General features: G+C 35.6%; 1 protein-coding gene across 1 annotated transcript in view; it reads right to left on the bottom strand.

The window, feature by feature from the left end:
- Nucleotides 1-10,044, bottom strand: part of LOC145693381 (gamma-interferon-inducible lysosomal thiol reductase-like protein) — a 400,077-nt gene extending 390,033 nt beyond the window's left edge. The window contains exon 1 of the mRNA XM_081769329.1: nucleotides 9,792-10,044. Coding sequence (XP_081625455.1) covers nucleotides 9,792-9,851 — 60 coding nt within the window. The 5' untranslated portion in view covers nucleotides 9,852-10,044. The remainder of the gene's footprint in view (nucleotides 1-9,791) is intronic.
- Between the last annotated feature and the right edge of the window lie 2,790 nt (nucleotides 10,045-12,834).

The raw sequence follows: 12,834 nt of genomic DNA, 5'->3' as shown, positions 1-12,834 counted from the left end.
TTTCATTTTCTAAAAGTAATGACACATTTAATGGCAAGTGTGGAACTAAAAATGTAAGTTGTTTATTAATCCCCAGTTTCAATATAACTTCTACAAAACAAGCCTCATTATTCCTTAGTATGATTAATATTATCCTTTCTATTTATTTGTTTTGCAAATATGTTATTAAGTAATCTGATCACACAATTTTCCAGACAGAATTTAATGATGTTCATGAGCAAGGAATGAAGGTTTAGTACCTAATGCGCATTGCTCTTGTGAATTTACTTTATTAAATATGAAACACGATATACGGTATTTTGACTGAAAAAGATAGTATCCTATTAGTTATACAACCTTTCGCCAGACAAATTGTTAGAAACAACCAGGAAAACTAACACTGATATACAAATATTCAGATCATATCTTGCCCCCCCACTTTTAACGTCCAATCGCCGCCACTGACTGTATATTTCTACACGTGTTGATACAATTCCAAGAATGTGAAATAATTTCTGTCATCTTTTCTTCTTTGGAAATTAGAAGTTATGGTAAAGAAGAAATGTAATGTAAATCGGGACCATCCCTATAACCGACTTATTCTCAACTTGAAGAACATTTCGTGATATTTTCCTCATTGAGGAAGGTCTATATAACTTGTTTTTGAGTTAAACAAGCAAATATCGAGTAAGTCATTAAGAAACTCACACAAGCATTAGTATCTTGTTTATATTTTTCCATGAAACGATTTTAACTAGGTATTAGTTTCGATGGAATATGAAGTGGAGCGGTAGGTGAGTGGTTAGCAAATTGAACTTCTATTCGGTAGTCCCAGGTTCGAATACCGGGCAGACTGAAACTTTTTCAGGTGTTCCTCTTTCAATTTCAATTTCAATGCATACTCAGTGTGACAAGCAAAATCTTCTCTTCTCTAGAAAGAAAAACATGTTGGAGTAAGGAGAATTGGAGAAAGATACAGTCATTTACAAACTTATTTCCAGCAGTTGTTCTAGATTTGATATTTCCGTCTACTTTAAAGCACTTTCTGATTCATGTGTGATCAGTGTTTTTATTTCTTTGAACATACAGTATATAATGAAATAATACATATATTACATACACAGCAATATTGAGATTATCGTATGATGTTCATTGGACAACACGGTCTGAACCAGTGAGATTGATCTCAGAATGGAGAAATGTTTCGTGCGTCATCTATTCACAATTTTACTTGCATAAAGACCTGACTCAGTGCTACCAACTGCTGTCAGTACCGAGAAAAGTTACGTGTAAGTTGGGTTGCATCTGTCCAGGCGTTCTCACAACTGCAAATTACATGGACCCCAAGTAATGGAATTAGTGCACTTAGGGAGGAGGTTCAGCGTACAGCGTATGCCAAAATTCCTAACACTAAGCGATATTTGAGGTATCTTGCAACCTCAAGACACAAGTTATGATCATGGCTGCCATGTTAGAGACGGCCGTTTTGAATATTACTTTAAAGTTCTAAACACGAAGGTCGGTAGGCCAATATGTGCCATATGCTTCATATATAGTTCTTCACTGCAGTGCATCGTTACTGACCATTTCGTCTTCTCATTAATCGTTCACTAAATGTAGCATGTTTTGTCTTTACTGACTGAATTTAATCGCTGACAGTAGTATTAATGGCATGACCTGATCTAACTTTGGAGTTTGAGCCCTCTGTGCCACTGGGTACCTGGTCCCTGCCCAGGGGTCATAGTCAGAGGTGCATAGGACCACCGCCTCTAAATTTCGGCAGGGGTACCTTGGCCCAGTCCCTAAAGTTTGGCAGGAGTATGTATTACCAGCCCTTAAATTTTGGAAATTTTCAAAGTTAAAAATTTGGTTTGGCAGCCCAGGACCAGGATATTTCCTTCTGTAAGTTAATGGGGTATATCTTGTTCCCTTTCATGGGTAACAAATTGCCAAAGTTAATACAACTACGTGTTTGCAACGAGGTCGGTTATTGACCCCATTTATTCCCTTTGATGAAGTCTTTATGATCTTATATGATTGTATAGATGTGTACAGGAGTTCATTTCCTTTCATAAGGCATAAGTACATTGGTGCACCCCTTTGAAGATTTGGGAGAGGTTTATTGGCCCACCCCTTAAATTTTGTGAATTGCCGAATTTAAGATTTTCGTATGGTAATACAAGATCCTCATACATATCACTATAAGTTTGAGTGGTCTATCTCGTTCTCTTTCATGGTTAAAAAAATGCCAAAAATTAGTGCAACCACCTGTTTGCAATGAGGTCATTTATTGATCCTATTTATTCCCTTTAATGAGGTTTTTATTAGCTTATACGATTATATAGAAGTGTACAGGAGTTCATTCCCTTTCATAAGACATATGTACATTGCTGCACTCCTTTGAAAAGTTGGGAGGAATACATTGGTCCACCCCGTAAATTTTGGAAATTGCCAAATTAAAAAAAATGTTTTGAAGTATAGAACCCTAATAAATACAACTATATATTTGGATGATCTATCTTGTTTCTTTTCATGGGTAAAAAATTTCCAAATTTTAATACGACCACGTGTTCGGTTATTGACCCTATTGATTCCTTTTAATAAGGTCTTATTACTTTATATGATTACATGGGTGTGTACAGGGATCGATTCTCTTTCATAAGACCTGGACATATTGATGCACTCCTTTGTAAATTTGGAAGAGGTACATTGGCCTACCCTTTGAATTTTTTAAAGTGCCAAATTTAAAAATTCGATGTAGTATTATAGAAACCTAACGTGTATCACTATAAATTTGGGTGGTTCATTTTGTTCCATTTCATGGGTAAATAATTTTAAAAAATTAGCACGACCACGTGTTCTGTTATTGACCCAATTTATTCCCTTTGATGAGGTCCTTATTACCTTTTATTATTATATATATGTGTAGGGTCTATTTCCTTTCATAAAGCTTAGGTATATTGGCGCACCTCTCTTAAAATTTGGGAGGGGTACATTGACCCACCCTTTAAATTTTGTAAATTGCCAAATTTTAAAATTTGGTATAGTAGTATAGGACCCTAATATGTATCACTATAAATTTGGGTGATCCATCTCGTTACCATTTATGGTTGAAAAGTTGCCAAATATGTAAATTTCAGAGGTTACTGAGTCGTTATTCCCTTTGATGGGGTTTTATTACTTTATATGATTATAGGGGTGTGTCGAATGGTTCATACCTTTTATAGGACACGGGTACTTGTGCACCCCTTTGAAAATTTTGGGATGGGTATGTTGGCCTACCCCTTCAGTTGTGGAAATTGCCCAATTTAAAAAATTGGTATAGTAATATAAGACCATAATACACTCCACGATAATTTTGGGTGGTCCATCTCTTTCCTTTTCATAGCTTAAAAATTGCCAAAAAATCAAATTTCCCAGGTTATTAACTCAATTTATTCCCTTTGATGAGATCGTATTCCTTTATATTGGTCTGTACCAGGTCCACTCCCTTTCATGAAACATGAGTACATTGAAGTTTCCTTGGCTGGGGTATAGAGAACCACCCTCTAAATTTGGTAATTGTGCAAACAAAAATTAGGTGGGACCCTTTTGTGAATTTTGGTAATCCATTTTGTTCCCTTTATGGGTGTCAAATATTAGTACGGACACATGGTCGACGATTGACCTTTGATGAGTCTTTATTGCCTTGGGGAGTATGGGTCCATTTTCTTTGATACGAATAGGGTACATTGAGTAACTTTTAAATTGTGTGGGAGTTCCTAGGACCACCGCTGGTCAATGTTTTATAAGACAGTTGTTATGAGTCTGGTGGAAATTTTCAACAAAGTTCGTGACATTTAAACAAAAACTTTGTTTTCAATAAATGGAACAACTTTCAAAATAAAAATTTCAAAAACTTTTGAAACCAAAAATTTTCAAACTAAAAAATCAAAACAATATTTTGAAACTAAATTATTTCAAGTAAAAATCATGAAAGTAAAAATTTTTCAAACAATTTTCAAAATAAATTCAAAACAAAATTTTGAAACTAAAGTTCAAAATTTTCAAAAATTTTATAAAATTCTTCAAACAAATTTTTAAAATCAAGTTTTTAAACAAATTTTAAATCAAACTGATCAACCAATCAGATTACACATCAAGTTTCACGCTTAAATGTCAAACTTCATCTGGATTTTACTTACTCGATTAACAAATAAACAGTTTTCAATTATTTGATTACATTTACCACTGAATACCAAAAACTTGGAATGAAAATGTTCAAACTAAAATTTGTAAAACCAAAATTTTCAAGTTAACTTATGAACAAAAAAATTTAATCTAACAAATATTATCCAAAATTTTTGAACAAAATTTTCAGACCAAAATTTTTAAATTACATATTTTTAAATAAAAATTTATATTTTGATCGTAAAGAATATTTGTTTTCTGACAATTCCGAAATTAAGGGGTGATCCTAAGTACTCTTCTCAAAAATTTAAGATGGTAGTATCAATGTAACCCTATACTGATCCGTATAACCATCTAAGGTAATAAGGTCTCATCAAAAGAAAGGCTAATAAACGAACACGTGACCATACTAATATTTGGCAAGGGAACGAAATGGACCACCCAAATTACAATATATCATACCAAATTTTCCCTTTTAGCAATTCCCAAATTTAAGGAGTGAGTCGATGTACCATTCCCAAAATTTAAGAAAGGTCCTCCAATGTATATATATATCCAGGACCCTGTTCTTATTCATATAATCATGGAATGTAATAAGACCTCATTAAATGGAATAAATTAGGTTAATAACCGAACATGTGGTCGTACTAATTTTTAACCTTGAAAGAAAACGAGTTGGACCACCCAAATTTACAATGGGTCCTAGAGAACCTTTATCAATTATTATTGTTGATCATTCCCATATTTAAAGGGTGGTCCTAGGTACCCTCGTAAATTTTCAAAGTAGTGCATCAATATACCTTTGTGTCTTGAAAGGAAATAAACTCCTGTACACACTTATATAATCCTATAACTAAAGGGAATAAATTGGGTCAATAACTTCCAAAATTTGAATTTTGGCAATATTTTACCCATGAAAGGGAACGAGATTGATCACCGAAAATTATAGTGTTACTTATTAGGGTCCTATACTACTATACCAAATTTTTAAATTAATCAATTTCCAAAATTTGGAGATGCGCCAATGCACCCCTCCCAAATTTTCTAAGGAGTGCACCAAGATATTCACGTCTTATAAACCAATTTTTTTCTACAACAAATTTTAAATCAAACAGTGATCAGCAAATCAGATTGCACATCAAGTTTCACGGTTAACCGTCAAAGTGTGTCCGGTTTTAACTATTCGATTAACAAATAAACGGTTTACAATTCTTTGTTCACATTTATCAGTGAGTGCAAAAAACGTTGAAGGAAAATGTTCAGTCTAAAATTTGTAAAACTAAAATTTTCAAAGCAAACTTATGAACAAAATAATTAATCTAAAAAAATTAAACCGAAAAATATAAACAGTAATCGAAAAATGTTCAGGAAAAATTTTTAAAATGTATGCAGCAAAGATTTGAAAGTGACCAACCAATCAAATTGCACCAAAAATAGTGATCAACCAATCAGATTGCATCAAGACTAACTTTTCAATGATTAACCAATCAGATTGCACCACCTTAGACTGTGAGTTGTGACTTAAGTTCAAAGTGTTGTTGTATATCAATGATTTATCGGGTATTATGTTAAAATTTTGACCTTAGACTATGAATCATAACTACAATTCTAAGATTCAAAGTGTGAAATTGTTAAGGTCAACCATCAGATTTCAAGTTCATAATTTAAAGCTCAAGGTAAAAATCAACCAATCAGATTTCAGTAAAGATATCTTTTCATCAATAATTTTAGACTATGAATTGGACTAAAATTAATATTATTATTTCGTATGGAGATACCTCTCCCAAACTTTTTAAGAAAAGTGCATCAATATACCTAAGTCTTAGAATTAACAATATACTTAACCATATAATCATGTGTTGTAATTAGGTGTCATCTAAGAAAATTAATTAGGTCAATTACCTGCAATTTGAATTTTTAATTACCCTTAGAAGGAAATAAGCAGAACCACCCAAATTTACATTGAGGTCTAGAAACGTTTAAAGCTTCTTTCACATTATTCGCGATTTGCCGGATCCGTTTCCGGCAGTTTGCCGGAAGAAAAGTGTACCCTTTCATATTATTCGGCGTTTTGCCATAGATGAAAAATATCTGAGCAGGGTTGTTGTGCAACTGAAGAAACAAAACTTTGTGACACTTGTCGTATTGTGGTGGTTGCAACTGACAGATGCAAAAAGTGTCTTCTACTCGTCTTGTTAAGATGGACAGAAAAAAAGAGTCAGATACACTATGGGTTTACCCTTTTTTAGAGAAGTGGTAACTTGAAGGAGATTTTTCTATACTGTTTCCACAATCGATAGACTTGAGCAAAATAGCGGCCAGGTTCCGGATATTTAAAATAGATCCCGGTATTCACCTGTTGTGACTGGGAAAACCAGGATAAAGTTCTTTCAGGATAGTCGGGGTTGAGATCTATCCCAGAATTCATTGGCGGATCTAGAAGGTAAAAACTGGGAGGCTGCCAGATCCCAGACTATGAGAAATATATCATGAGTTTACTATAAATTTTCAAAAAATATATAAATAATAGCTTAAATTATTTTCGTCATCCTGAAAACTGGGGGCCTAGGCCCCCCGGCCCCGGGCTAGATCCGCCACTGCTAGAATCCCAAGTCAACACAACCACTGAGCCCAAGGCTAATCTGTAGGCATTAATTATTATTATTATTATTATTATTATTATTATTATTATTATTATTATTATTATTATTATTATTATTATTATTATTATAGTATTTCGGGTTTATTCTTTTATTTTAAGCGTTCCGACTATTGACTCAAGTCTCTTTTAAGCACTGCTCTAGTCCCTGTATTCAAAGAACTATTCAAGAAATTACAACCATAGAAGTGTTAAAGATAATTATAATATATATAAGGTACGGTATATTTATCAGATATCACATCATGAATTCTCTCTTGCTTTGCGAAAGTACATAAAGGTATTATTACTAAATATATAATATTGCTGAAATATTTGATAGTGTATATTTGAATTTTGGGGCACCACAAATTTATAGAATTACAAGCTCATTTGTCCAGTGCTACCCGGACATTTATTTCTCCCAATCTTCTATTACAAGAAAAAAAAATATATTGATTTGGGCTCTTTAATCAACGGCCTATGGATTCGACACTCCGGTAGTATCGGTCGTTTTCGATTATTTTCACATGTCATCTTTTCCCAAATATTGTATATAACAAGTTTGGTTAAAATTACTCCAGGTGTACTGGGTTAGAACATAACCACATACACAAACACACTCCACACACATATATATACTGTATATACGTAAAGCACACGCATCCATATTATCGCAGCCACTCTCTACTCTTTCCTGGCAACACTTGCTTCCTCCCCCAACACCCATCCGGCAGTTTGCCGCGTATATGTGAAGAGCTTCATTGCTTGTAATGTCCCGCTTGGTTATATACGGCGATCTGCCGCGCTGGATTCTAGCAGGGAGATCCGGCTTTTTTTGCTCGGCGGATAAATGTCCCGTGACCGCCGCACATATGTGAAGAGCTTCATTGCTTGCAATGTCTTTCTACCTTGTCCGTCAATTCGCCGGACACGGATCCGACAAACCGCCGAATAATGTGAAAGGACGTTAAGAATTTTGATTTTTGGTATCTTCCAAATTTAAGGAGTGGTCCTATGTACCGTAACAAAATTTGAAAAGGGAGCATTGAAGTATACATGTCCTACAAAAGTAACTGAATCCTGTACACAACCACATACATATATGAAGCGTTGAATGGCAAAGTGGCGTAACTCACTTTTTTTTTAAAGGCCATTTCCTTGAATTTCAAACTATAACCTATTGGATGGCAAAGTTGCTTATCTCAGAATTAAAAGACCAGGCCATAGGCCAAAGATGATAGCACAAAGAACCAATTTTGTTCGCTTTTTCTCTATCGATTCTAATGAAAGACTCAACATCTCATAATGTCTCAAAACTGAGTTACGCCACATTGCCATCCAACGCCTCATATAAGGTGTTAAACCTCATCAAGGTCCAAAATATGAATTGATCACCTTCTACGTGATACAACGTATTTCTTAAGTTTATATTTTGGTATTTTTTTGCCCATAGGTTGGGGATAATCAAGACTGATGAAATATATAGGAATGTATATTTGGGTCCTAAAGAACATTACCTAATTTCACCTTTTAACAGTTCTCAAATTAAAGGAATGGTTCTAAGTACTCCTCTCAATAAAGCCACATCAAAGGGAATAAATTGAGATGATAACCGAACACGTGGTCGTATTAATTTTTAACCTTGAAAGGGAACGAGATGGACCACCCAAATTTACAATAGGTCCTAGTGAACCTTTACCAATTGTTGTTTTTGATCATTCCCAAATTCAAGGGATGATCTTAGATGCCCTCCTAAATTTTCAAAGTAGTGCAGCAACTACCCATGTCTTATGAAAGGAAATAGACCCCTATACACACCTATATATCATATAGGGTAATAAGACCTCATCAAAGGGTATAATATGGGTCAATGACCTCCAAAATTTGAATTTTGACAATATGTAACCCATGAAATAGAACGATATGGACCACCCAAAATTATAGTGTTATTTATTATTGTCCTATACTACTACGCCATTTTTTTAAAATTTGGCTATTTCCAAAATTTAAGGGGTGGGCCAATGCACCTCTCCCAAATTTTCAAATGAGAGCACCAATATGTCCACGTCTTATGAAAGGGAATAGACCCCTGTACACACCCATATAATCATATAAGGTAATAAGACTTCGTTAAAGTTGATAAATTGGGTTTTAAAACCTCCGGAATTTGATTTTTTAACATTTTTTTTTACCCATGAAAGGGAACAAGATGGTCCTCCAAAACTTATAGGGCACATACCCTGGTGCTAGGCTACCATACCAAATTTTTAGACTTGGCAATTTTTAATATTTAATTGAATGATTCTAGGTACTTGACTAAATTTAGGGGGTGGGTCAATGTACCTCTGCCAAAATATAGAAGGCGTGGTCCTAGGTACCCCTAGGTCGTTGACCTTGGCGCCCGGACGCCCAATTCAGATGCCCAAAAAGTTCGATATATTATCCCAAGTACCACTGCGGGCGATTGCCGCTGCAGCATTTTGCCGCTCGTGCATCTTCGCGCTTATGATAATGATGATGACAATATAATGGAGAAACATACAGTAAAAAATTCTTTAATTTGCGTGGACGTTTTAAAAATTTAAGTACGGTACAACTTAGCGAATTACATGGCCAAGATGAATAGTAGTGTGAACATTGGCATCTGACATTGTGTAAAATCAAGTCAGAACTCACAAGGCAAGGATTCGATTATGTGCCATTGTAAACTTTGAATTGAGAAGTTTTCAAGTACTCACGACTGATTTAGGAAAAGGGCCCTCAATTCAAGTCTCACTGAATTCAAAATCTCGTATCAAATGTTTGTAGAAATATGAACGGAAGTCCTAAACATTTGCTAAAATCAAAAAGATAAAGTGGAATTTCACGAAATTTCTAGGAGTAATTTTAATATTGAAAAGTTTACATGAAATGTATTTATGAAATACGAAATACTACTTTTAATTAGAAAACATTTTGCAAGTACAGACTTAAACGTTGCTAATTGTTAAAAGCACATTACCTCAACGTAATATACAAGTCCACAAAAAGTGAAGAAGACGAATATCAGACTCATCCTCATGATATCACTACAAATTACACTATTGTATGGGACGCGTATTTCAATAACTTGATATTGTCACATTTGTTATTCCCACTCGAATCATCGTGTGTAATATTTTCTTCCTAACTACACATAAGTATATATAAGTTTCGTTGCAACGATTACATGGAACTTCTGTACCAGACACAACACAACACAACGAGTATACACGAATGCGGCGTGTTTCCATGCCGTTCAAGGATTTCCACTTACGTAGCAATTGCTAGAACAAAGGTTTGCAAGTTAACAGATTACGCTCTGGCAAATAATTTCTTATTGTTCTGAGAACATCTTTACGCTGCAATTATGAAAGGTAATAAAAATTAACTTCCTTCAAATACTCTTAAGCATTCATAAACAGCAAAAGAAAGAAACTTATGATGGCAAACCACTAAACTGAAATTACTGTTCAAATTTGTAAAAAAAAAAAAAAAAAAGAAAAAGAAAAAAGTTTTAAAAAATTTATATTTCATAAAACTTGTTAAGGAAAATATTAAATATCAAAGAAACATTGTTAAACAATGTTTTCATTTCAATACAGAGTGACAAGAAATAACACGTACGAATGTTTTTACCATGCATTTGTTAAACCGAAAGCATTTAGTAAAACAACACGAAATACAAAGATCATGGGTATTTAGGAACAATATGTTCAGCCGGTTTCTAAGTGGCTGCCTTTGGCAGCAGTTCAGACATCCAAACGTGCTTAGAAATGTTCGGCGATTGACCACAAGTCCTCGGGCGACAATCGGTTCTACTCACGACGCAGCAATTGCTTCGGCAACTCCATAGTTTTGTGACGTGTAGTGCATACCCTGGTCTCCAAAATCGACTATAGACGGTAGTCCATTGGGTTGAGATCCAGGAATAGGGCGGCTATTCTGCAGACGAGATAAAGCTCGGAAAAAGGGTTCTTCACCAGTCTTGCGGCCTTTTCGCCCTGTGTCCCGGAGCAGAGTCCTGTTGGAAAGTCCATTCCGTATCACCGAAGTGCCGTTTGACCCACGGAAGTACCAGGGTTTCGAAAAAGTCGTGGCAGTACACGTCGTGTTGACCCCTTGATCTACGTACACCAGGGCGGTCTTGCCACTTGCGCAAATTCCGCCCTAGACCGTGACGACTGCGAATTTTGACGGTGTTCGACGATGGCTAGGTGCCAGAAGCCTCTGCGGACCAAGTCTTGTCATGTTGGTGGTTGTGCGCCTGCTCGACGGTGAACAGCTTCTCGTCGGTGAAGGAAATTCACTCTCATCGCTCACCTGCAGCCCAGTGCTTGAGAAGATGACATCGTTATAGTCACACGCGCTTGTTTTCGTCAGAGAGTATCTGAACTTTCTGGAGCTTGAGCGTCTTGAGGTTGAGCCCCTTTTAGCCATTTGCCGCACCAATTCACGGTTGATCCCGGTATTACGAGCGATTTTTCTCATGGAAACCCTCTGATATCGTTGCACTTGATTTTCATGATCATGCAGTTCTTGGACGTGTTGACAGTGCTCTTTCCTCCTCTTCCTGGACGATCACCTTCATGGCCGAGCTCCTGGAATCGCCGAACTGTGTCTGAGACTGTCGTTTTTAGAACACCAAGCAAACGAACAATTTCACCTTGAAGCTTTCCTTGACAAAACAGTTCCAACACTGCCCTGCGTTTAAATGACATCGTGAAACAAAAAATAAATTCCTCATTAGGAAGTTGAAAAGGCATATACAGGTACACAAGTATCCAACAAAACAACACTTATCTGGCTACAGGAAACTACATTCCTGGCATTATACGCGAAACTTTGTACGGGTTATTTCTTGTCACCCAGTAAATCAACTAGTGATACATAATTTGTACATGAATTTTTCACCCATATCTTCTGCAAAATTATGGCCAGTTTTTCTTCTTTCAGGTTGAAATCGTGCTGGCTCAAAGGTAAAGTACTCTCCTCTGGGTCCCTAGTTTGATCCTAGCATGTGAGTTTGCGGTGTACCTTGTCTTGTTCGTGGGTTTTCTCGAGATTCTTTACTTCTCACATTCTCATTCAAACAATACATTCATAATCATCCGTCTCCTTTAACCTACAGAGCAGGTTTTCACTTTCATATATATATATGAGGGTGGTCCTTTTTTGCGAATTTAATTACGCATAGTTGCTAATATTGTTCCTTTCCTACAAGTATATTTCACTGCAAAAAATCAACTCAATTGGATAATATTTCGGGGTCGCTCAAGCGACACGAAGTTGTGCCATAGGATGCATATAATTATGTCGTATGCAAGACATATTGGAGGTTTAAAAATTCAATCCTTATAAAGTAAATTGTACTTTTTGCCCTACAAAAGGAATTATGTATTATTGTTACTAAACTTGCAAATAGCTATTACCAAAATTACCATTTATTGACTTCAAAATAAGTGAGATATCTCTAAATATGCAGTTGCTGTTAATTTTAAACAGCAAAAATAAGGTTATTAACGAAGTTGTTAATTTTTCAAAGTTCTATTTCGAGCGTGTAAAACACGCTTTCTGTGGTCCTCAACAACCTGAATTAGGCTCTGCATTTCACTTTCTTTCTTTGTAATTGACTCATTGAAATTGCACATAAGGGCCACTGAACGTTCAGCAACATCGTTGACAACCTTAGGTGACTCGATTCGTTTCTTCTTTTGGAATTTGTCCGAGTTACTCCAGTGCTCGGGATCACATTGGAACATGAAATTGATGTCAACTTGAAGAGAACGTAAGGCGCAAAGAGAGGCTGAATTAATCAAATCATGAATATTCTTTGTTTCTAAGCCGTGGCAGTCTGTGAGTTTTATCCCTCCTGAACTCCAATATTCTTCATAAGCCTTAAGACGATTTATAATATTCCGTTTGTCCTCGAAAGATAACTTCTCAGAGAACAGTGAGAGTGGAACTAACTCTGTTTCAAGATACCACAAGTGAGTTTGAAACTTGTTCATTGCAGATTCAGACAC

Source organism: Thermobia domestica, chromosome 8 (assembly GCF_964235325.1).
Source record: "Thermobia domestica chromosome 8, izTheDome1.hap1.1, whole genome shotgun sequence".
Classification (NCBI taxonomy): Eukaryota; Metazoa; Arthropoda; class Insecta; order Zygentoma; family Lepismatidae; genus Thermobia; species Thermobia domestica.
Note: the sequence above shows the minus strand (reverse complement) of the source record. Positions and strands in the feature narration are given on the sequence as shown.